At 44.4% G+C, this 26,827-nt stretch overlaps 1 protein-coding gene across 1 annotated transcript in view; it reads left to right on the top strand.

Annotated features, from left to right (window-relative positions):
* OSBPL6 (oxysterol binding protein like 6) overlaps positions 1–26,827 on the top strand; it is a 295,064-nt gene that overhangs the window by 127,565 nt on the left and 140,672 nt on the right. The window contains exon 3 of the mRNA XM_088461219.1: positions 18,967–19,184. Within this exon, the coding sequence (XP_088317345.1) occupies positions 19,083–19,184 (102 nt within the window). The 5' untranslated portion in view covers positions 18,967–19,082. The remainder of the gene's footprint in view (positions 1–18,966; positions 19,185–26,827) is intronic.

The following is a 26,827-nucleotide window of genomic DNA, read 5'->3' as shown; positions in this document are numbered from 1 at the left end:
ACTGGCTGAACATAACTAAAGGACAATAATGTAGTATCTTTAGGCAATAAAAGATGCATCACTGCACAAGCTAGAGGTAAACAAAGCGGACTCCTCAATAGTTTTCCGCGCCCATTCACAAAAGAAAACTGGAATACGGGTGAACAGACAGGGGAGCAGGGAGGCTGGGTAGGGGTACTAATTACCAAGGCCCGGGCCTAGTGGGGCCCAGTCCTGCTGCTGAGGAGGACAAATATATCTCTTTGCAGCGCACGGCACAGCTTTCCAGCGTCGTGCAAGGTGTTTTGTTTTCTTCCCGAAACGGGGCATGCAACGTCTCCTTGATTTGGGCACACCCCTTCAGTACACGGGCCATTTTTGTGTCTCAACGGCCCTTGACAACAGGGACTTTGATGAAAAAAGATTGATTAGCAGTTCAGCATAAGGAGAGATGTGTGAAGCCTGAAGAGTGGATAGGTGGTCGTAGCAACCAATCAGCTTCCACCTATTATTTTATAGAATGTACTTGATAAATGCCAGCTAGAAGCTAATTAGTTGCTATGGTCAATTTCTTCATTTGCCCACTTTTCTACTCTTTAGGAGGCTTAATTCATATCCCCCATAGATTCATAGCTTCTTTCTTAAATCTTACTCTAACAGGTTGGAGAGTGCGGCAGGCAAGGCTGAGCTCTCCTCACGCTTTTCCACCGTATGTCTACATTATGACCACCAACATAGTATATGTCATGCTTGCCGACATTCTGGCCACCCCCTCCGGGAGGGTGCCGGACAAAGTCAACATAGTGGGGGGGATGTTGGCGCTGCATAATGGGGTGTGGTGGGGACTGCATGCTTCATTAGGGGCAGAACATGGGCCGTGACCGTGCAATCGCGGCCACGCCCCCTCTACTCAATGCCGAGATTACGGCATTCTGGAGAAGGGGCGGGTCACAATGATGCAGTTTAGGGAGAATCGTATTATCGCCTCCCTCCGCTGCCATGGTGTTGAGTTATGGTGTGAGGGGGGGATGTCCAAGGTAGGCGGCTGGCCGGGAGTCTTGTCTGTTCTAGGGAGGGTAGGCAAGTATGGCGTATGTATCCCGTCCATTGAGAGCAGTTGGGTGGGTCAGGAACATTCCTTACTGAATGCGGATTAAGGGCCTGATTCACTACCGAACAACACTGCGGTTACTCATGCAATTGGCTGATTGTTGCGTTTTGTGCATGCGTATGCATCACAGTATGCTTGCGTGGAACCAGCTACCTCGATCGGGTGATCGCAGTGACTACGCAGACCCATCGCAGTGTGATTGACAGGAAATACCGTTTGTGGGTGGTGATGGGGGGGGTTGGTGAAACGCTGGCATGCCAATGCGTTTGAACGCTGTTGCATGGGCGTGCATAAATTATCCACTGTGATGCCATACGTAGCTTGTGTACTCGACTGTGTGCGACGAGGTTAGAAATTTCTGAGTAAGGTCAGACCTTGTGCAAGTGTGTGTGAGGCTGCGATGGTACCGATAGTTTTGCACAGTCTAGAAGTAGCGCACGCAGGGGGAGTTTATGAGTACCCAGAAACCCCCCCTGACAGACTAGAGAGCAGGCACCATTCTCCTTAAGCCCCGCCCCTAGTAGCAAAATACCGCAATTCGCGGGTCATTCGGGTGGAGGCGGAGCCAATATGACACGATTGCATTAGAATCGTGTCATTTGGCTCCGCCCCCTCACGATTGACCCGTTAATCGCGCTATTTTGCTACTAGGGGAGGGGCCTAATGGCATGGTGCCAGCCTGCCAGGTCCTGTCCCCATCAGGTCTACAACCCGGAACTGCTGCAAGGTAAGTGTATGTGTGACATATGTGTGTGTCTGTGTGTGTGTATGTATGTGTGTGTGTAAGGTGTGACATACTGTATGTATGTATATATATTTTATGTGTGTGGAAACCCCCCTGTAAAAATCCTGCATTTGCCCCTGTCTTGCTAAAGATTACGGATGTGTGTAAGGTGAAGTGGGCGTCCTTATGTAGTGTAGAGCGCAGTGGATATTGCAATGAGACTGCGTGCGCAATCGCTATTGCAATTGCAGTTGCAATCTGTACTGAATCAGGCCTAAGCACATACAGTCAGGTGCATAAATATTGGGACATTGACAGAATTTTCATATTTTGGCCTCTATTCACCACCAAGATGTGCTTTAACTGCAGACTTTCAGATTTAATTTGAGGGAAATTACATCTAAATCAGGTGAACGGTGTAGGAATTACAACGGTTTCTATATGTGCCTCCCACTTTTTAAGGGGCCAAAAGTAATGGGACAAACTAAACAATCCTAAATCTAACTTTCACTTTTTAATACTTTGTTGCAAATCCTTTGCAGGCAATTACAGCTTGAAGTCTGGAACGCATAGACGTCACCAGACGCTGGGTTTCATCCCTGGTGATTCTCTGCCAAGCCTCTACTGCAAATGTCTTCAGTTCCTGCTTGTTCTTGGGGCATTTTCCTTTCAGTTTTGTCTTCATCAAGTGAAATGCATGCTCAATTGGATTCAGGTCAGGGGATTAACTTGGCCATTGCATAACATTCCACTTTTTAGCCTTAAAAACTCTTTGGTTGCTTTTTCAGTATGCTTCGGGTCATTGTCCATCTGCACTGTGAAGCACCGTCCAATGAGTTCTGAAGCATTTGACTGAATATAAGCATATAATATTGCCCGAAACACTTCAGAATTCGTTCTGCTGCTTTTGTCAGCAGTCACATCATCAATAAATACAAGGGAACCAGTTCCATTGGCAGTCATACATGCCCACGCCATGACACTACCACCACCATGCTTCACTGATGAGGTGGTATGTTTTGGATCATGAGCAGTTCCTTTCCTTCTCCATACTCTTCTCTTCCCATCACTCTGGTACAAGTTGATCTTTGTCTCATCTGTCCATAGGATGTTGTTCCAGAACTGTAGTGGCTTTTTTAGATGTTGTTTGGCAAACTAATCTGGTCTTCAGGTTTTTTTTTTGTTTTTTTTTTTAATTCTTTATTTAGGAAGCTCACAAAAACAGATATGGAAGACATAAACAGAATAAGCCTTACAAATGAACTATTTTTAAATCAAATTATTGGCAGTAAACTAAAACATATAAGGGGATTGGTAGAAGGGGGAAGGCATGGGGGGGAGGTGGGAAACAGGACTACCAAGAGAAATAAGGTATCGTAAAGAATACCAGATATTGGACAGAAAGCGTTAGAAGAAGAAAGTGCCGCTTGAAGAACAAGAAAAGTATTCAGCTAGTTAGAGGAGTTTGCCACTTAGAGACCAGAGCAGAGGGAGCAGAGCCATCCAATGCGCATGAGTCATATATGGGTAGCAAGTGTGGAGATCAAAGGTGGATCGGTGCCATCATATAAGAGCCATGGGGCCCAGACTTGGGAGAACATATGACCTATATCATGAAGATAGTAAGTGATATTTTCCATCTCTGCTATATGCCTGATTTGCAACTTTAGGGCAGAGAGGGATGGTGGAAGAGGGTTCTTCCAGTTGCGAGCAATCAAACTCCTGGCAGCAACTAAAATATGGGATAACAATTTAACAGAGCGCTTATTAAAATCAGGAGGGGGGAAACTTAAAAGGAAGGTCCATGGGTCCATCGCAATTGGGTTGTCAAATATATTATTCAGAAGAGTATGGACCAAGGTCCAAAAGGGTTTGAGGACTGGGCATGTCCACCAAATATGGGCTAGGGTACCCCGAAGCCCACAATTTCTCCAACAGAGGGGTGAAGCAGAGGGATACATATGGGAGAGCCGTACCGGGGTATAATACCAGCGGTAGTATAATTTCTAAGAAGTTTCTTTAAGGTGGGTAGAGATAGAGGTTTTAGCAATTGCCAGTCTCATGTCGTCCCAAGCCTCTACGTCAGGTGCCGTATTTGGAAATATTCAAAGGGATTTAGGGGTTGGGCTGGACATTGTACTTGTAAGTCTGAGAAGGAAAGCCAAAGCCACTGTGAACTAAAATCAGCGGGAAATTTAAAGGACGCCTGTATCCACGACTTCATGCGGGCCACCTGCAAACCCGGGGGAAAATTGGGGTTATGCCATATGGGTGTAAGAGGAGATATAGGGGTGGTGATAGCAAATTTAAATGAGTATAAAGCCCATATCCGTAAAAGGAATTTAATTGTTGGTGGGAGGTTGGAGGAGGGGGGACGATGTTTCCTCTGGAGGCCCCACAGGGAGGAAAGGTCTGGGGAATTGATATAATTGGATTCAATATCAAGGAGGTCGTTCCACGAGGGGAGTAGGAGGAAACAATTTGAGAAAAATGTGAGGCTAGGTAGTAGAGTTTAAAATCAGGGAGTCCTCTACCCCCTTTGGAAATAGGTTTCTTTAGGATAGTCGAAGATAACCGAGGGGGTTTGCCATTCCAAATAAACTGGTTAATACATTTCTGAATATTGTGAAGGAGAGTAAGGGGAACTGCCACCGGGAGGGTTTGGAAAAGGTAGAGCCATTTAGGGAGAACATTCATCTTGATTGCTATGAACCTGCCCAGCCATGAAAGTATAAGCCGCTTCCAGGAAGTCAGATCCGCCTGAAGCTTTGTAAAAAGCTGTGGAAAGTTCTCCTTATATAATAATTCGTAATGGGATGTCAGGAAGATCCCAAGATATTTGATTTTCCTATGTTGCCATTTAAAATTGTAGGAGGATTTAATGGCATCCACGTCTCGATGAGGAATATGAAGGAGCATGACTTCTGATTTAGAATAGTTAATCTTATACCCAGAGAGTATACTATAGCGGTTTAGTAGGTGATAAAGGTTGGGTAAAGAAATCCGAGGTTGGGTGAGCGTGAGCAAAATATCGTCAGCGAAAAAGGGCAACCTTGGAAGAGGTATTCTCAACCTGCACCCCGTGGATATTGGGATTCAATCGGACTAGGGATGCCAGAGGTTCTATCACCAGGGCAAAGATCAAAGGGGACAAAGGGCAGCCCTGTCTGGTGCCATTTGAGATAGGAAAGCGGTCGGATGGGATGCCATTGATGGAGACTGTAGCGGAAGGGTTAGAGTAAAGGGCCATGACACCAGACAGGAAGTCTCCCGATATCCCAAATGATCGCAGGGTTTGGGACATAAAGCTCCAGGAGATCCGATCGAATGCCTTTTCAGCATCGAGAGAAAGAATTACAGCCGGGGATCTCCTAGAGTTCACGATATGAATTAGGTCTACGGGTATTATCTTGGGCTTGGCGTCCTGGCACAAAGCCCACCTGATCATAGTGGACCAAGGAGGGAAGGACCTGGTTGAGTCTGTTAGCTAAAATTTTGGCATAGATTTTAACATCTAAGTTGAGAAGGGAGATGGGTCTATAACTAGCACAATTATATGGGTCCCTACCCTCCTTAGGTATCACAACGATCCTAGCCTCAAGCATATCCGTAGGGAAGGAGCCCCCATGTAGAACATCATTAAAAAGGGAATGCAGGTGGGGAACTAAATGCCCCATACATTTTTTATAATATGCAGCCGTAAAGCCGTCAGGCCCAGGAGATTTGCCAGATTTTTGCTGCTTAATTGCAGTTTTAATTTCCTCCTCTGAGATCTCTCCGCTCAAACCTTCCACCGTCTACTGAGACAACCGAGGAAGGCCAGCAGCGGAAAGAAATTCTTGAATAGCCGACTCAGTAGCTGGGACAGAAGTTGGTGGAGAGGTAGATTTTAGGTTGTATAAATTACTATAAAAGCTCTGAAATTCAGAACGGATAGCTGCCGGGTCATGAAGAAGGTGATTTGTGGAATTTTTAATCAGAAGGATATTTTTATGGGTTCGTGCCACACGGAGTCTAGATGCCAAAATCTTGTCTGCTTTATCTCCTTTTTCGTAAAAGGTTTGGCGTAACCATTTAAGACGTTTAGCAGTGTGTTGAGAGAAAAGGAGAGCAAGAGAATGCCGAACACTGTTAAGCTCCTGTTGTAGGGAATGGTTAGGGGACTGTTTATGTTGCGACTCAAGTTGTTGAAGCCGAATAGAAAGGGAATTAGTACGAGGTAGGAAGTCTTTTTTAATTTTAGAGGCTATACTAATCAGATGCCCCCTTAAAACAGCTTTATGAGCCAACCAGAGGGTGGAGGGAGAAGTGCCTGGGAGGTTGTTTAATTGAAAATTATCTGTAAGAAGGGTATTGAGACGGGTGACCATATCGCGAGAATGAAGAATAGTATCATTTAAACGCCAGGTCATTGGACGATGACGTTCAGTTATGTAGGAGAGGTCAGCTGAAACAGGGGCATGGTCATACCAGATCAGGGGATAGATATGAACATCCGTAAGTTGGAGGGCTAGGTTATGGCTGAGCAGGATCATATCTATACGGGAATAGGAGTTGTGCACAGAAGAGAGAAAGGTATAGTCTCGAGTAAGGGGCTATCGAACCTGCCAGGAGTCATAAAGGAGTTGGGACTTCATGAGACCAAGAAGTGCTTTAGAGTTACGGAGGTCTGCCCTATCGGAGTCAGTGGCCCTCGGTGTAGATCTGTCTAAAGAAGGGTTTAGAACTGCATTAAAATCACCGGATACAATAAGGGAGCCCTGTCGTTTACGAGAGAGGAGGGTATATAGTCTAGTGAAGAAGGCAGGCTGGGCTTGGTTAGGGGCATATATGTTAACAATAGTACATAGGTTATTGTTAAGGGTGCCCACAAGGATAAGGAAGCGGCCCTCCTTATCTTCATAAGAGTCAATCATATTGAAAGTGAGGTGGCGGGCAAAAAGAATAGCAACACCTCGTTTTTTTTGCCTAGAGTTGCAAGCGTGGTCGGTAGTAGGATAGGCTTTAGAGCGGAGTTCTGGATGGAGAGTACGTAGAAAGTGGTTTTCTTGTAGAAACACTAGGTCTCCTTTATACATATTAAGGATGGTAAAGAGTTTGCTGCGCTTTTGGGGGCTGTTGAGGCCCTTCACATTGAAGGAGAATACCCTAAGACCCATGCGCAATGGTTGAGAGGAAGGCCAGAAAAGAAAACAGCTGAATATGGAAAGTTAAACAAAAGTGGCACATCATCGAGTATATAGGAAGAAGAGGAATGTCCTGTTTGAGAAAAAAGGGAAACCGGAGAGGGAAATGGGAGGTAGGATGGCCAAGTGGGACAAAAGTCCAAGGCCATGGGTGCTGACAAAGGGGAGGGGAACTATGCACTAAAAAAGCACATAGGTCAGCAAATGGGTACAAGACCCTGGAGGGGCGCGACAAGGGTGAGACGCTTACATTCAATAATGGCATAGGGAGAAGGTAGAACCCTCCCATATACCTAAATATACTAAGCAAAAACAGAAAAATGCAGTATCTTACAGGTGGAGTAGAAAAAAATAAAATAAAAAATAAATAAAAAAATAGGGAAGGAAAAGAAAAAAGGGGGAAGGGAATTCTAAAAACATGGAAAACAATTTACAGAAAAAACATAAAATAGGAGTACTAAAAAAGATTAAAGAATAAATAGACAAGGAATAGTGGTGGTTGAGGGGATAAATCACCGTTTAAAAAAAATAAAATAATAAAAAATAAAGGCCTAGCCATATATGAACAGACAAGATCTGCACATATATTTCAATGTACAAACAATTGAACATAATCTCAGTAGGGTAGTACTGAACGAACAGTCAGAATATGCATAAAGATACATACAATAATCCTTATAATATAACCTCAGAAAATATAACTAAAATAAACCTCTATAGAGACAGTGGAAAAAAAAAACACCAAACAAGTTGAGTTGCAAAGAACATATAGTGATATCAATAGTAAGTATCCATAATGGAGGGAGTCCTCAAAAGTTGAGGGGCCTCACCATGAGACCTTAAAAACAATACAACAGTAAACCTTCAGAGGGATTCAGGTTTCAGAGGTCAGAGTGGAAGATTTGGAGAATGCAGGAACAGTAGACCATTCTGATGGAGGGGGGCATCGAGTCGTCGTCTGTCGAGGTCTTTGGGGAAGAGGGGCGGAGGATGTAGGGGCAACTCTTCGTATATACCCAATGTTGAAAGAATAGGTTGAGCTTCAAGGAGAGATCGAGCTACATGTAACTGGTTCTGATGCCATATTAAAATGCGGAAGAGGTAGCCCCAACAGTATCTAATGTTGTGGCTACGAAGCAGGTTGGTGAGAGGTTTAAAATCTCTATGTTTAGCAAGGGTCAAGGGGTAAACATCCTGGAAAATCTGGAGATTTGCATCTCTGAAGGTGACCGAAGCGAGCTTGCGGGCCTCCCTCATTATAGTCTCTTTGGCTGTAAAGTAATGCATACGTAGAATAATATCTCGAGGTTGAGAAGATTGAGAGCGCGGTTTGAGTGCACGATGGGCTCGGTCAAGGAGCTCAAGATGGGGGAGTTCAATATCTGCAATATCTGATGCGTAAATTGTTACGTCGGGCTCTGTTATCTTGGTCTTCTTGGCCGTCTTGGAGCTGGGCAACATCATGGCGTAGCTGTGTGATATCGGCATCATAAGACTGTTGTGATGTAACCACCTCCTCGACTCTACGTTTCAGTTGGTCTGTTCTAGAACCAATAGCGGAGATTTCTCCTTGCATGGTATGGAGGGCCTGAACAGATTTTTTGGCATCTATGAGTTCTTTAAACAGGATAAGGAAATCTCTACGAGTAATAGGAGAAAGGTCGTCTTCTTCTGAGTTAGAGTGGTCAGGAGCCGAATCCGGTACGACTTCCTTAGGGTCAGACAGGTGCTTATGTTTCGTGAGGTATTGTGTGAGATCACCTGAAGAAGGTTTCTTCCCTCTAGGCAAACCAGGAATGATGATGTTTGTCCATGCAAGATGACGTTTTGCCTCTTTCTGAGTTCCGTTTTTTGGAGGGAAAAATCCGAACTCGGCGTGCAAACTCGAACCTATCCGAGCCTGCACATCCCTAGTTATTACCCTCAAATTAAATCTGAAAGTCTGCAGTTAAAGCACATCTTGTTTGTTTCATTTCAAAGCCATTGTGGGGGTGAATAGAGGCCAAAATATGAAAATTCTGTCAATGTCCCAATATTTATGCACCTGACTGTAACTGTTCACCCAACATGCAAAAATATGTCCAGCTTTTTACAGCTTTGATTTACCTTTAAAGACCTGTCAAAGCCTTCCTAATGGACTTACACAATTATACTGATGACTTGTGCAAAACAAGCCAGTAGAATTCCCACCTTTGCTTCGTAGCTTAAGGTTGCTCTCTCCTGTTTCAATGGTGAACGATATATCACACAAGTTCACTATTATCCAATACAACACTGCACCATGGAAATGTTATACTGTATATTTTTGGGACTAAAGCTTTTTCTAATCTCTGGTTGGCAAAAAAAAAAACGTTCTCCAGCTTCCTATTCAAAATCAATTTGCATGCAAAAATGTGTTTAGTTTAGATGCTGTTATTTGTATTTACATGACTTGAACACAATGGTTTGAGGGCTATGTAAATGAGTTGCACTGTGGAGAGATTTAAAATATCTGTAAATGTAATCCACATTTTGCTTTGATTTTACAACCCTAAAATGTTATAGCAAAATGGTGTTCCTAGAATTGCTAGAATAATTTTAACTTTAAAGATTGGGGTTCTTGTAAAGAACTGCTAAAGCATTACTAAAAGACAAATTGCTTTATATCACATATCTTTTTCTGTATATTAAATGTATTTTTATTTTCTCTATCAGCCCCTAAGATAGCCGCCACCGCCACCACGTAAAAGCCCTCTGTGCATAAATGATTTAAGTGGGCTGACTCTGGTTAATTCAGGTCTTCAATTTATTTAATTTAAAACTTATTGGGACACCAAACCCCATCTTTTGTCCGTAGAAACCAACTGCCCCAAATTTCCAATCAAAGGGTTTAAGATTTGCCCTTGGAATTGTTCATATTTGTCAGTGATTGATTATTGTTATTATATATCATCTGCAGTGTTCAGTATTTTCTGTCTTTCTTTTTGGATGTAATACTGCAATCGCAGTGGGTAATTTATGCACGCCAATGAAACGGAGTACAAATGTACAGTCACACCTGCGTTTTTATGATCCCCTCCCGTCACCACCCCCAAACACTGACAGCCTGTCACTCACTTTGTGATGGATTCTTCTGTGCGTTCATAATTGCATTGCAATCGCTGTGCACGGACAGTGCGTCCGTAATCGCCATTGTATACACTGCCCTGTGTGCAGATCAGATAACTAAAGAGATAATCTGTTCCAGGGGCAGCATAGGAAAAACAGGGTGATTATTTCGGTATGCAGTCGGGAAACCGGCTGCCTTAATACCGACAGCCCGGCTGCTTTATCCCGGCATGGGATAAATGACTGGCGTCTATATCTAGACGCCTGTCATTTACCGGACACCGGAAAACCGGCGCCCGGCATCCCGATCGAAGGGATGCCGGGTGCCGCGAGCGGACAGCCGCGGGGGGGTTAGGTTTAGGGCACCCGGGGGGGGGACTTAGGGTTAGGCACCCCCCCGGGAGGGTTAGGGCCAGGCTAGGGGAAGGGGGGTTAGGGTTGGGCACCCCCGTGGGGAGGTTAGGGTTAGGCACTCCTCCGGGGGACTTAGGTTTAGGCAGCGGGGAAGGGGGGGGTTAGGGTTAGGCACTTAGAGGGGGGATTAGGGTTAGGCACTTGGGGGGAGGTTAGGGTTAGGCACCCCAAAGGAGGGTTAAGGTTAGGGGTTAGGTTAGTTTATACTTACCTTAGGGACGATCGGGATTTCCAGCGCTGTCGGGCTTCCGCTGCCGGGCTCTGCTGATCTGTCGGGCTGCCGCTGCTGGGAGTCGAACTGCCGGCCATGCGGCAGCCGGCATTCCATACCAATTCCGATTATTTCCATAGCTTAATAAAATGAATTTAGCTCAAAATGTAACCACAATTTAATGATCTTGTTCTACGAAGCACAGCAATTATCAAATATATACAGTCAGGTGCATAAATATTGGGACATTGACAGAATTTTCATATTTTGGGCTCTGTTCACCACCACAATGGCTTTGAAATGAAACAAGCAAGATGTGCTTTAACTGCAGACTTTCAGATTTAATTTGAGGGTAATTACATCCAAATCAGGTGAACGGTGTAGGAATTACAACGGTTTCTATATGTGCCTCCCACTTTTTAAGGCGCCAAAAGTAATGGGACAAACTAAACAATCCTAAATCTAACTTTCACTTTTTAATACTTTGTTGCAAATCCTTTGCAGGCAATTACAGCCTGAAGTCTGGAACGCATAGACATCACCAGACGCTGGGTTTCATCCCTGGTGATGCTCTGCCAAGCCTCTACTGCAAATGTCTTCAGTTCCTGCTTGTTCTTGGGGCATTTTCCCTTCAGTTTTGTCTTCATCAAGTGAAATGCATGCTCAATCGGATTCAGGTCAGGGGATTGACTTGGTCATTGCATAACATTCCACTTTTTAGCCTTAAAAAACTCTTTGGTTGCTTTTGCAGTATGCTTCGAGTCATTGTCCATCTGCACTGTGAAGCGCCGTCCAATGAGTTCTGAAGCATTTGACTGAATATGAGCATATAATATTGCCCGAAACACTTCAGAAGTCATTCTGCTGCTTTTGTCAGCAGTCACATCATCAATAAATACAAGGGAACCAGTTCCATTGGCAGCCATACATGCCCACGCCATGACACTACCACCACCATGCTTCACTGATGAGGTGGTATGTTTTGGATCATGAGCAGTTCCTTTCCTTCTCCATACTCTTCTCTTCCCATCACTCTGGTACAAGTTGATCTTTGTCTCATCTGTCCATAGGATGTTGTTCCAGAACTGTAATGGCTTTTTTAAATGTTGTTTGGCAAACTCTAATCTGGTCTTCCTGTTTTTGTGGCTCACCAATGGTTTACGTCTTGTGGTGAACCCTCTATATTCACTCTTGTGAAGTCTTCTCTTGATTGTTGACTTTGACACATATACACCTACCTCCTGGAGAGTGTTCTTGATTTGCCCAACTGTTGTGAAGGGGTTTTTCTTCACCAGGGAAATAATTCTTCTGTCATCCACCACAGTTGTTTTCCGTGGTCTTCCGGGTCTTTTGGTGTTGCTGAGCTCTCCGGTGTCTTCTTTCTTTTTAAGAATGTTATAAACAGTTGATTTGGCCACACCTAATGTTTTTGCTATCTCTCTGATGGGTTTGTTTTGATTTTTCAGCCTCATGATGGCTTGCTTCACTGATAGTGACAGCTCTTTGGATCTCATATTGAGAGTCGACAGCAACTGATTCCAAATGCAAATGTCACACCTAGAATCAACTCCAGACCTTTTACCTGCTTAATTGACAATGAAATAAAGAGGGAATAGCCCATACCTGTCCATGAAATAGCTTTTGAGTTGATAGTCCCATTACTTTTGGCCCCTTAAAAAGTGGGAGGCACATATAGAAACTGTTATAATTCCTACACCGCTCACCTGATTTGGATGTAATTACCCTCAAATTAAATCTGAAAGTCTGCAGTTAAAGCACATCTTGTTTGTTTCATTTCAAAGCCATTGTGGTGGTGAATAGAGGCCAAAATATTAAAATTCTATCAATGTCCCAATATTTATGCACCTGACTGTACACAGGTATAATGCACTACGCAGATCGGCCGATTGTTCACTAGTGCGCATGCGTAAAAGCCGCAATCGCACATGCATGCGCATAGCAGTGGGATGCATCTCGAATGCGATGAGTCATGCTTCCCACCCTGTAAGTGGCAGTTGTATCTTAAAATAACCTTTTAAGGGCTTATATAATAAAATGGGCCAGCCAGCTTAGACATTGTGTTTCATTTTGACTGCTGGAAGTAGATATAAATGTGCTATTTATTCTATCTGTGACATGTATATAAATAAGCCTTTCTTAGTTATGGATTTTAGCAGTTTGAAGGAATTCTAAATAAAGCGCTTAGCAAAAAAAAATTAACTTTCTTGGCATTGGCCCATAAATGCTGCTCTGTGGTCAGTCTTGTGCTCATTCCTTCTGTATTTCCACATAAGGCAGCCGGGACTACGAGCTGTTAGCAGTCACTCTGCTGTGGGGCAACCATTACCCAGAATACTAACATGTCTGATAAATGAAACATCTTCCTCTACTCTTCTCCTCCTTTTTATGTGACCACAGGAAACTGTAAATAAACTAAAATTAAAAAAAAAACAAAGAAAACCCCAAAACAATATGTTCAGGAGATTAATGTATTTTCACCACTGCCAGACTGGCAATTCTGGCAAATGCCAGTAGGGCATAAACATTTTGTTATTATTATTATTATTATTATTATTATTATTATTATCTGATCAGTATATTAAACATAAGAATGTTTTGCATATGCTCTACCCACATTTAAAAAATATATATAGAGAGCGAGAGAGAGAGAGAGAGAGAGAGACCCCTGCTCTGCTCTAGTGGTTGGGTAAGGGGCATATTATCAGGCTTCTCCTTGGGAGCCAGTACACTGTACCTAGAAAGTTTACTGGTTTAGGAAATATAAATGTTCAGGCTTGTGTCAGTTTGGGTCAGAGTTTCCCAAACTCTGCTATTACAGTCCAGGTTTTAAAGATATCCATGTTTAAGCACAGGTTCAAGCATGTATATCCTTAAAACTGGACTGCAATGACGGAGTTTGGGAAACTCTGCCTTACTTTACCATCCTATCTATTTTCAGACTTTAGGGGAGATGTACTAAGACTTGGAGAGTGATAGAGAGGAAAGAGATAAATTACCAACCAATCAGCTCCTGTTACTTTACAGGCTGCGTTTGAAAAAATGACAGTTAGAAGCTGACTGGTTGGTACTTTATATCTCTCCACTTAATCACTCTCAAAGGCTTAGTGTATCTCCCTCCTAGAGCTGAGCCCAGAATATTGAGCACAGAGTTGATCCAGTGGTGGCTAGTGTACTATAGAGTGCCCAATCCATGCTAACCCAGTTGCGGCTAGTGTACTATAGAGTGCCCAATCCATGCTAACCCAGTTGCGGCTAGTGTACTATAGAGTGCCCGATCCATGCTAACCCAGTTGCTGCTAGTGTACTATAGAGTGCCCAATCCATGCTAGCCCAGTGGTGGCTAGTGTACTATAGAGTGCCCAATCCATGCTAGCCCAGTGGTGGTTAGTGTACTATAGAGTGCCCAATACATGCTAACCCAGTGGTGGCTAGTGTACTATAGAGTGCCCAATCCATGCTAACCCAGTGGTGGCTAGTGTACTATAGAGTGCCCAATCCATGCTAGCCCAGTGGTGGCTAGTGTACTATAGAGTGCCCAATCCATGCTAACCCAGTGGTGGCTAGTGTACTGTAGAGTGCCCAATCCATGCTAACCCAGTGGTGGCTAGTGTACTGTAGAGTGCCCAATCCATGCTAACCCAGTGGTGAGTATACAATACTGCCAAATCCCTGGTATCTCCGATTGGGTCAAAGAAACACATTTGCTGCTAATAGCAACTCCATTCCTTTCCTCATCTGAACCCTAACACAATGTTTTGCATTTGGTGTTTGGGGGAGGGGGAAGAGGGGAAGTGCATTGCTTTACAGGAAATCCTCTTGGCTTTAAGAGTCACTGCTTCCTGCAGTTAGTCCTGAAACAGAAAATTGTGTTTGGGTGTAATATCCTAAGAAGACATCAATTCCCAAAGGTAACTTATTGTCACTGGCTTTCAGTCTACAGTGTCTGATGTATCCAACGATATCCTTTTCTCGCTGCCCACACAGGCTGCGAATGGAGCAGCAGCAGATATGGTGACAAGATCTCCTGTATGCTGCTAGGTCAGTGACATAAATCTCTCCTGCCACTCAGGTCTGTTTTTCAGACTGGTAACAAGTCTTATCGAAAACATGTTGATGACTTAAACGAGTGGCCGATGGGTAAATGAAGGTCAGGAACTCACTAGATCCCTAGGACACGTCAGGGCCGTAACTAGGGTAGTGCGACCTGTGCCACTGCACAGGGCACCGCAGGGCAGGGGAGCACTGTTCGAGCCTTTACATTTTCTGTTTATAATCATTCTCACTTGTAGCTTCCTCTTATTTTATCCCCAGCATCTCCTGGCCTCCCCATCTTTTCCCTGGCCCTTCCCCATGAGGCCATGCCCCTTTTTCGGGTGCGTTTTGTCCCCATTTGAAAAATAGGGGGTGCGCCAATGCTCTTTCTGGCACAGGGCACTAAAAAGTCTAGTTACGGCTCTGGGACATGTGGCCAGGTAAGTAACTTTTGAGAACTGGGGTATGCTTAGGACAGCAAATGGCAACCTGATATCCTTGTAGGACATCATTATGTATAGACCTCCAACTTTCAAGGAGGCTGGACAATAAAGGACAAAAACGTAGCCCGAAAATTACTTTGGCGACACACAATTATCCCAAAATTCCCCCCCCACGCCCCTCATTTGCTTCAATAGTCTACCACATCCATTCGTACCTGCACTTGCCACAAAATGCAACCAAATGCACTTAGACCCCCACATGCCTCTCAGATTACCCATCTGTCCATCAAACCTACCCACAGGCCTCTAGACCTTGCACATGCCCTTCAGACATCCCTGCATGCCAAACAGACCTTCCCACATGCTTCTCGCATCACCCAAAGTATGTTTTTGAACCTCCCCCGCTTCTACTTATCCTTTACTTGCATGCTGCATGACCTCCCTGAGTTGATTGGAGGAGGTCACATGACTTGGAAGTTGGATGCTCCTACCCAATAGACAGTCTAATTCTTTTCTTTATAACAAAGCAGTGAACAAGTCAGAGCAACAGCAGCTGGCTGAGAGCTGCGGGTGAAGGATTACTGGGCTACTACTGGAAGACCATTAGCCATCTGTTGTCTATCACAGGCTAAGGATATTCCACTCAAAACCAAATTTTTCAATTCAATCTGTATGTTTAAGAGTTAACTGCAGCCTAGAATGATTTAGATTCTAATAGTTTAAATGATCACTTAAAAATGCAGGTTGCAATTTGCCATTAAAGCATGTCACCACAGAATGCTTAAATTATTAAAATGTACTGTAGTTCAATGACATTTGCCTATTAGTGACTAGCATGCCATTTATGCGGTGAATATTAACTGTAATTTATTTAGTTAATTTAGTTAAAGAAAATGAATTCTAATGATATGTCAATTTGGGTCATATTTTATTTTGAGAATGATCCCAAAAATTAACTTATGAACATTAAAAGGCATATTCAATCGCGAGTCTAATTTTGATAAACCCCATGGCAAGAGATTTTTCCCACAGTTGCAAGGTTTTTGCCTATTCAATTGCCGTGGCGAGAATTAGTTGTACCACAGCTTATTTCTCACAGCCTCAGAGCAGGTGTAGTCAAGAAAAATCCCTGTTTTAAGTTTAAAATTTTGCGACTTGCTTTAGTGCCACTTGGACACTCCCCACCATGACTAATTAGGCAATTGGAGGTTTCCAATTAGCTTAATTAGTACAATAATTACAGTACATGTAATAATTGATTGTTAAAAAAGGCCTCAAATTACCCCAAAATAAATTCTCGTTAATTTATGCACCCCAAATTTATTTAAATGATTTACTTTATGAAAACTATTTGTTGTTTATTAATTTTAATATTTTTTTTATATTTGTCTAAAATTACCCCCAAAACACTTGTTTTCTACTTTTTATTTTTGCATTTTTGTTTTATTCGTTTGTAATAAAATGACAAAAAAAAATTATATTTTTTTTTTACTTTTTTTTTTTTAAATGCACAAATCAGCAATTTACAACATTTATAAATATCAAAATACTTTTCTTTGGGACAGTAATAAACATTATTACCGTTACCCAATAATGGTTTTTTTTTTTTTGCAAGTAAAGGCTGTTACAATTTCTTTATCAATTGGATTGCGCGGGTATCATGAGCGCGCATACCCGCATTACTGAAAAGGTTGCGATGGACAGGGTAATTTTTATCACAAAAAAGCGCACCTAATTGAGTATGCCTCTAAAACACAGTGAAAATGGCACCTATTCGTATATGGGAATTAAATTCAGCCCAACTCAGAAGTGGGCCCCCTGCCAGGGCTTTGCAGCTACATTCACCAAGAAGGAGGGCATTCCTCCTTCATGGCTGGTCCTGGTCCATGCTGGGTCCAGGTAATTAGTAAAATATTTTTGTGGTAGCTGAGCTATACTCTGCTGCATTTAGGATGCTGCCGGGCCATTTTTAAGCGATATGGAAAATGAAACTGAAAGCTCATACTTGGGCTTCCATTTCGATATGACAAGAAAAAATAAATGGAAAAAAAAAAGTTAAGAACACTTTTAAAATCTAAAGAAATATTTCAAATCTAAAGAAATATAAAAACAAAAGTAAAAAAAATATTTGCCAATGAAAAATGCTTTAAATAATAAAACATTTTTCACCTGAGGTTGAAGTGGGACATGCTGGGACTGGCCTTGATAAAGTGATTCAATGTAAATTGTGTCATCAATTCCTTGACCCATGCACTTCACTGGGAAACTAAGTGAGAGTAGTTGGGTATGGCCAAAGGTAGATCTACAAATGAGTCTGTTTTTTATCAGTATCATAGCATTTTCTACTGCTGCATTCATATCATGTGATTACCTGTCTTTTTTTTATAAACCTCTACTGCTCTGAGTTTAAGACCTGGCGGCATCTCAGTACCGGTGAGAGTATCAATCTCTAAAGGAGGTTGTTATAGGCAGACCTCAGCATAAGGGCTTATGCAAAGGCAGGTATTTCATAACAGCAGCAAGAACAGGTCTTTGTTCTAAGGATATTTTGAGCTGGGGTTGTGGTAAGTTTAGATATGCACTTGGACTATGTGTAGAATGAAATCTTGATGTAAGTTCAGCTTTAGAATTTGGGCTTATGTTAGAACAATGTAAATTACAGTATATATATATTACATGATTAAGACTAATAATTATTTGTAACTTTACATGTTCCTTGAAAAAGAAGTCGCTCCTCTCGGAAAAAGGGGTCTGACTTATTCCTAGGACACCAGTGGGGCTAAGATAGACACTTTCCAGTTCAAACACCATTACTAGTACTATCATGGTGAGCAAGCAGCCATGGTGTTTCAGTTTCATTTTTAAAATTGTTTTTATACAGTAGTAGAGACAACCAAGATGTTTTGAAGAGTACCTGTAATCAGACTTTAATTCATGGTTACTGTTAAATGTAACATTTAGGACCCCATTTATTGTCAGATTTTTGATCCAATAATTATAATTTGTAATCGCTGCTTTTTGCGGCAATAAGAAATTATCTATAGCCCAGATGTGTTATTGCACGCAAGTAGGGACAGGATTCCCCTCTTAGTACTTGTTACGAATTGTAGCCTATAGCAGGGCCGCAACTAGGGGTGTGAAAGCTGTGCCGCTGCCCCACGTCCCTTGCTTCTGGCTAGCAGGGTGTCTGGAACGGCACTCAGCAGCCAGTATCATCCTTTAGAAGCTCCATGCAGGCACCCTGCTGTCTGGACAGCTGCTCAGAGTGTCCTGAGGATGCTCGGATCAGTGCTGCACTTCCTGGGGCTGGCCACCTCTTTGCAACATCATATCATGCGCTCAGGGGGCGAGCCAGCACAGGGCGCTCTACAGTCCTGTTATGGCACTGGCCTATAGGCTACAATGGCTAGTCATCTTCAGATGGCATTCGCTAGCGCGGCCAAGCTTCGGAATGCTTCACATTCCTGAGCTTGGTAAATTCAACAGGAAAGCATCTAAATAATGGCAAAATACAATCTGACACACGCAGCTCAAACCCTGTATTTTATAGAACAATAAGCCTTTAAGATCATTACCAGCCACTTCTTGCCTTAGGACCGATCAAGGATTTCAGTGCCTCTGAATGAATAATTTATTCACAGCGTGTGAGTGAGTCGATGTAACCAAGCACCATCCTTAAATAAAAAATTACAAAACATTTTGCTTTCCAAAATCTTATAATGTTCTAAATAGTATATATATATTTTTTTTTATTTCAGTCTTAATCAGCGATGGATTTAAAGATAGATTAAGGCACAGAGAGAGAGATACTGCAGGATCTGCATAAAACGTTTGATATGGTTTTGCTGGCACTTTAGTCTGACCGGATTTGAAGATGAATTCGGAAGAGAAAGGCATATCGCCAGCTCACAAAATATCTACGCCAACGCACAAAAGTGCCTCTTCTTCATCCTCCTCCCAGAGGGACAGTAGACAGGTAAGAGCTATTCTAATTATTGTTATCTACTCAGATGACTGATTTAAATTTTTTTCAAAAGAATATTGGCATTTGTGTATACATTCCATTAACTCCGATGGTTATTTCATGTGATGGTCAAAACGAGAACATCTTCCAAGTTGGCATGTTTGTAGGTTCACTTGAGTAGGATAGGCTACATAGCAGTATGTGCACAGGGCACACAGTGACATTGGTGTGAATGGTTGGTGAATAGGATAGGCTACATAGCAGTCTGTGCACAGGGCACACAGTGACATTGGTGTGAGTGGTGGGTGAAGGTGCTGCTGCCACCAGTCTGTATAGCGCTGCTGGTCACGTGGGCCACTCCTGCGATAGGGCCTCTATGCAATGCAATACAACTAGGACACCTCAAATAAAAAAATATGCTGGCAGAAGCGATTTCATCGTAGGCGTAGCCAGGGTGGTGCGATCTGTGCTGATTCAGACCCATTCGCTATGATGCGAACGCTCGTAGCTGGCCGATAGTCGCTAACTGCGCATGCGTACACATTAAAATGCGCGTGCCAAAACAATGCAAGAGATTGGGATGCGTTCGCTTGCTGCGTATAGACTGCCTAGTAGAGTGAGTGACAGGAGAGGCCGTTTGTGGGTGGTGACAGGGGCTGACCACTGGAAACGGGGGAATGGAGGTGCGAACACAGGATTGCCTGAACAGCATTTCAGAGGCGAGCATAATCAAAAGGCAGCATCATAGTACACATTACTTGGTGGGATCTCTCTCTGAAGTGATCGCTGTGCTTGCGGCAGGGTAAAGGCAACCTTAAGCGCTGCGATCGCATCCGATGGTGCTCAATGTACCAATGGTTACAAGCACTTCCAGGAGATGACGTGCGCAAGTGGGCGTCTACATACACAAAGCGATCACACACCAAGACATAGTGGGCGTGCTTATGCCTTGCCGTGCGATCGCCTGCCATGCCGTCACTTAGCCGAGTTTGCATATGCTGGGAGCGAGCGTACGCATCTAGCGAGCGGGTCTGAATGAGCTCCATAGCGCACAACGCCCTGTGGGTGGGACCAGCCGCCTTCACTATCTCTAATCGCGGGGCTGCTGACAACTCCAGCAAGCGGGTGCTGCGCCTGTTTAAATTTGGTGCGGTCCGCGAGCCAATCATGGCTCGCGGACCAGCAGCCAGTCACAAGCAGCTGCAGCTAGCTAGTCACAGCTCGCCATATCATAGCTCCACTCACTTGTGCCGAGCAGAGCCTTCAGTTCAGCAGCAGCGGTGATTGGGAGTAGACGTCAGATGAAGAGTTCCAGTCGCCCGAAGAAGAGACGAGAAGATGGCGTCGCTGGCCAGGACGGGAGAAGAAAGAAGATGAGGACTGGAGAGTGCTGCAGCTGGTGGAAGCGAACAGTTAAACAAAGTTTCCCACTGCAGCCTCTCACAGCTTACTGGTAGGTGGCCTTGGCCACTAGTAATTTACCCCCCCCCCCTTCTTAAACCACCAGGTGTTGGGCATTTGGCCCGTGGGTGCAATCAGGCCTCAAGCCTGTGGGACATGTTAGGCAGACCATGGGCCCATGCAATAAGTATAAGTGACTCTGGGCATTAGGCCCAAGTCACTTTTTGTGGCCAAAAGTAGGCAGGCTTACTGTTCCCACTAGGCTGCGGAAAGGGCAGGGTATGGGGGTGGTCATCAGAGAGCTTCTGCATACATCTGCTGCATGTGCGTTCCTGAAAAGAGGGAGTGGCCAGTCAGAAAGGGGGCATGTCCTTGTGCTTCCCCCAACCTTTCCCATCTCGATGAATAGATTCCACGCATCTATTCAACCGATGGTGATTGTTCAGCACAACTTTTACCACCCAGGGGACTCTACGGCCCGCGGGTGGGGAAGGCACAGGGCAGGCTGTTTTAGCGGGGCACCGCTAAAAGGGCAGGGAGCATTTTGCTCTTTTAAAATTGGGCAGGGCCCGGCGCCCCGCTAAAAAAAAGAACACTAAAACAATAGCCTGAGCCCCTGGTGAGTGGCTGGACATTAAGCCCAGGCCACACTCTACTAAGGGATAGGTAGGGTGTACTTCTGTGTGGCATAATGTGCAATAAGAGGTATTACTGTGTGGCATAATGTGCAATAAGGGGTATTACTGTGTGGTATAATGTGCAATAAGGGGTATTACTGTGCAGCCCTGATCTCAGTGAGCAATATGTACTTACATATTAGATTTTAGGATGTTGGAATTAGGACACGGTGCATACATGTGACACAGTGTTGCTTCCCTGTGTGAGGTGGCCATGCCCCCATCTCAGTTGCAGAAATGATAATGTTGACAGGGGTTAGGTATGGATTGCCAGCGGGTGGGATGCCGCTGGTCAGAATACCGACAGTGGCATCCCGACAGTCAGAATCCTGACACCCATAATAAAACAAGGTAAGTCTAACCCTAACCCCTACCCTAACCCTCCCCCCTAGTGCCTAAGCCTAACCTCCCCCCTCCCCGCACCCTAAACTTAACACTCGCTCCCCGGTGCCTAAACCTAACCTTCCCCCCTAGTGCCTAAACCCAACCTCCCCCTTCCCGCACCCTAATCCTAACCCTCCCTCCCACGGTGCCTTTGGGAGGGGCATGTCCTAGTTCAATTCTAAATTGCAGTGTAAAAATAAAGCTGTCCAGCATTTGTGGGCTACATGCAACAGCAGCCAGTATTTACCCTGCATGAAAAATAATAAATGTATTTATCCCCTTGTATTGCATCATATTTTATTTAGATACAAAGTTACTCCTTTATTTTTGCTTTGCTCCCAGCCCAGTATTAGCCCCATAGTCTGAATATAAAAAACTGTAACTCTTGATAGGTCATGATCAGTCTAATTTCCAATACACTGGCTATGCTGCCCTTGGGCCCTACTGTGTGTAGCACAGCAAAATGTTGTATTTTTACTCATCTTTGTTTTAAAAACATTTTTTTAAGGTTGTCTAAATCTTTGACCCAATTTTTATTGGCTGCCAAGGAAATATCCAGATGGTTGTTAATACTGGTACTAATAAAAGTACATTTCTCAGGAGTAGACGCAAGTCTGTAATGAATGAAGGCACTTTCCATGCATTGTGGGAGCAGGAACATGTTGTGACTGTCAGTGGCAGATGATATATTTTGACACGAGGATGAATCATTTGGATAGTGCAGTAGGAGGAGGAGAAGTGAAATAAAAACCGATTTGTTTAATTAGACTTCATTTAGTCGCCATTCCGGATGCGTACCAGTGCACATAGGGGCAGTTTCAGAATCACACGCAAAGTGCTTGTAGGTGCGGGCAGCCGTAGCATCCAGATTTACTACCTTATGATAATGCGTGTTGCCGCATTGATTTTACGCCGGGCGCCACAACCGTCATCATAGGTATTGGCATATGCACCAGCCCCATGCTAAGTGCAAGAGATCTGTCAGAAACCGACATCCTTTCCCCGTACACACATCTCAGAATCACACAGAGGCTTTTTATACACACTCACGACACTCCCACAAGTCAGGTGGTGACGTGAGATCACATGTCATCACCCCGTTCATGCTATGAAACACCTTGTTACCAGCCAAGTTCCATCTGACTCGGAATAGGACAGTCAGATTCAAAGATGCGTAAATTCGCGTCTGTGCATCCGCTCTATGCAAAAACTCGTCATTTCTGTCCATGAGGAGAGCTCCGTGAGGCTCAGAGTCAGGCCATAGTGTTCTGGTTTTGCTTCGGTACACCTCAATGGTCCACACATCTGTACATGCATACAGTACTCTCCACTTTTTGGAAACACCCTCACAAGTCACAAGTGCACCAAGGTTTGCGGGAAGCTGAACAATAAACCTTCTATCGGATGAGGTGTTGTCATGTGTGCAAACCACTTATCATACTAACATAAAATAAAGACACTGAGACGTGGATTTGGCAGATAACTTGATGGTGATTTATTGGAGCAATAATAATTATTATTTATTTAAGGATGTATGGTGACAAAGAAAGGACGGCCAGAAATCAGCCAGATCTGCTATGCCCACACACAAACAACAAAAGGCATAGCAGGCGTAGATCGCCCAGAGTGCATACACATAACCATGTAACTCATATCATCAACAAAAGGTAACGCTCACCCCCATCTTGACTTCCCACCCGTTTAGGTGGTGATATTGCCCCCCGTTAGGTTGGTACAGCCAACTACCAGTCAACGAAGGGAGCGCCCTTAAATCATAATTGCACCCGGACTGGCGACCTGCCGTTCTTTCCCACCACCCAAAACCAAACCCACAACATACCAACATTTATAGGGGAGGGAGGGTGGGGAATCTGGAACAAAGAGGCTTTGGCCCACACTTTTAGCCCACTATATAATGTTCCTGTTACAAACCCGCCCCTGCTTGCCATAGGCTAACTCCAACAAGTAATTTGCATATATGCCTGCCCCCATCCTAGAGGTTTAAAACACCTCTTTTCTTATGCAATCTTTCGGTTTCTCTAAACCTTCTATCGGATGAGGCGTTGTCATGTGTGCAAACCACTTATCATACTAACATAAAATAAAGACACTGAGACGTGGATTTGGCAGATAACTTGATGGCGATTTATTGGAGCAATAATAATTATTATTTATTTAAGGATGTATGGTGGCAAAGAAAGGAGGGCCAGAAATCAGCCAGATCTGCTATGCCCACACACAAACAACAAAAGGCTTAGCAGGCGTAGATCGCCCAGAGTGCATACACATAACCATGTAACTCATATCATCAACAAAAGGTAACGCTCACCCCCATCTTGACTTCCCACCCGTTTAGGTGGTGATACTGCCCCCCGTTAGGTTGGTACAGCCAACTACCAGTCAACGAAGGGAGAGCCCTTAAATCATAATTGCACCTGGACTGGCGACCTGCCGTTCTTTCCCGCCACAGCAAGGTTCTGCTTATAGAACCGCCGCACCGCCAATATACCAAGTACTACCCCAATAACGACAACTCCTCAAAAAGATCCCCAATAAACAATGACAAACCCTCCTCTGTTAAATGAACTCCATCAGGTCTATACATATAACTAAATCGAAATTGAATGTTCTTATGGTAAATGACACGGCCATAATTGGCCATCACAAATTTGGCAACTGCGAAATTAAGGGCCTGATTCAGAGCCGTTCGCTATTTGCGGTCGTTCGTTCAAAAACAAGAGGTGGCTATTCAAATGATCCGTTCGCAAATTGCAGTCTGTTCACACCTCTAAGTCTGAACGAGCGAGCAAACATACGCTCGTTTATTTGTTACAAACGCCCCCTGGCCGCTCGCACCATACGTCATGTCCGCTATTTATTAGATTAATCGAGAACATCGACCAGCGTATGAACTGCTCGCTATTCTTGTGGTTGGTTTTTGCTACCACAATCTTGCGAGCAGTTCTGGCTATAAAATAACCCAGTGACGTGGTCAATGACGCTGCTGTATTAATTATGCACACCCATAAAACGCCCGTTTTGACCTTTAAGCACGCCTGCGTTCTGATCTCCACTCCCCGTTTTCAAGCACCTTCCCCTGTTACCACCCACATACGCCTCATTCTGTCACTCAAAATAGCAGGCATTCGCTATATTGCGAGCACATGAATTTCGGCCGCACTGACTGGTTCGCGCATGCGTATAACGATCCGTACGCATGCGCAGATGTGCGAACATCGCTCGGAACGAGCGTACTGCCGCTAGCGAGTGGCTCTGAATGAGGGCCTAAGTTTCTTCCTAGCTTCGTCATTAGCAGGAAAACTCCCAACCCCACGCCAGACCTGTCGAGGTACAATGCAAGACCAAATTAATTTACACAAGGGCCAGGCCGATAGCATCCTCGCCAAATCGTTGACAATATCAACTCGTAATTCTACAGTGGACCTCTGCCCTAAGTCGTTGCCTCCTAAATAAGCCACCAAAATACGTGGCCTACCAAAAAGCCTTGCATACTAACAGTTTAGGACAAAAGGAATGCTATCTCATACCTCTGGAACCTATCCAACGGACCCTAGCTGAATATTCAAAAATTGGCTATTGGTCGCCGACTTTACTATTTAAAGTGGCTGAGACAAACAGAAGACACAAAGGGGAAGAATGGGTGGGGGGGAATTGGGAAAAAACAGGTGAACTCGGCAAGAGGTAAAATAAAAACCTGCTGAGGGATGGACTGTGGCCTAATTAAATGATTGAGAATAGCCGAATTGAATCCGTCAGTTCAGGTAAAAATTGTAAAATCCCTCAAGACTCCCATTGCCAGCAATGGCGAGTAGCTAATCCCGAGTAGGACGGACAGGGGTAACAGACAAGACAGGACAGTACATGAGACAAGACAGAAACCAGGCAAGCATAAAATATAAACGTAACCGGAACAGACTATAAACAAAGGGCCTTAACGCCTAGGTCGAATGTAACCTTTATAACTATCCGATTTCCAACGTCCTAGGGCCTTAATTTCTGATGCCGAGAAACCCGCAGCTGCCGCCGAAGTTGCGGCTCCGATCAGAAACGAGTGTGTACCAAAATCTTGAGGCGGGAGGCCTAAAACTGATATACACCTCTTCAAAATCCAACCAAACTGGTATTTGGTAAGCGGAGTCCTGTCCATATGCATGAGTCATGAACCAGGAACATCCGGCCGCAATAACTCATACCGCATAGCTAGTGCCACGGGGCAGATCTGTTCGTCCCTAGATGGACCCAACGAGATCCACCTACCCCTACCAGTCTGGTCGGTCTTCGACCGCCGAATCCTACAGAGAACAGACCTCTCACTGACCAGGATATCCGAGAGGAGCATGGCGGCATCAACCCATTTGGATGATGCCACCAGCTCCGATACCCTCAAGGTGCCGTGAAAAGCCTCCGAAAACACCACTTGAATCAGGACCGCCTCATACGCAGTAAGAGCCACTCCGAGAACCGCCCCTAATACTGCCGGAAGCAGATGAGCATCCACAGGTCTCCTACGGTCAGCTACTGGCCGGGAGACCCGTGCCCAACCCTTTAAAGCCTTCACAATCAGAAAACTTTTAGTAAAGTCAGGTTAGCCCTTCAATTTACAATAAAATGCAATGCCCCCCAAAGAGCGCGCAACAGAAGCCCTGGATCTGCCAGCCAAACGGAGACTCCAAATAAAAGAAAGCATCAAACGATGCTGACTCTTGCCTGCCTGTTTGCTGCTACGGGAATAATCTTCCCATTCATTCCATGCCTGCCGATATGCTCGCAATGTGGAGGGGGCTAGAGACTGTTCTGCTAAGCCCTCCATGCCGGCTCGATCACCTGCCAAACATAAGAGGGGCAAAGCACAACGTCAGCACCAGGGGCCACAGATCGGAACCTAGCCCACTGGAAACGTGATAACGCATCGGCTATCTCATTCTCCACCCCAGGAACGTGTCTTGCCTTAAACATGATGTTACAGCGCAAACATGTGAGCACAGCTGTGCTAGCAAGCGCAAAACCAGCAGGGAAGCCGCATGTTGCTGATTGTATCGCATGGACCACGCCCAGGTTCTCACACCTGATAATGATGCTGCGATTGCGTAACCATTCCCCCCAGATTTCCAAGGAAACCATTATGGGAAAGAGTTTGAGAAGGAGTAAGTCCTTAGTCAAACCCTTTCCCAC

This window comes from Taudactylus pleione, unplaced genomic scaffold (assembly GCF_031769625.1).
Source record: "Taudactylus pleione unplaced genomic scaffold, aTauple2 ptg001027l, whole genome shotgun sequence".
NCBI lineage: Eukaryota > Metazoa > Chordata > Amphibia > Anura > Myobatrachidae > Taudactylus > Taudactylus pleione.
The sequence above is the reverse complement of the archived record's forward strand: the minus strand, read 5'-3'. Positions and strand labels throughout refer to the sequence as shown.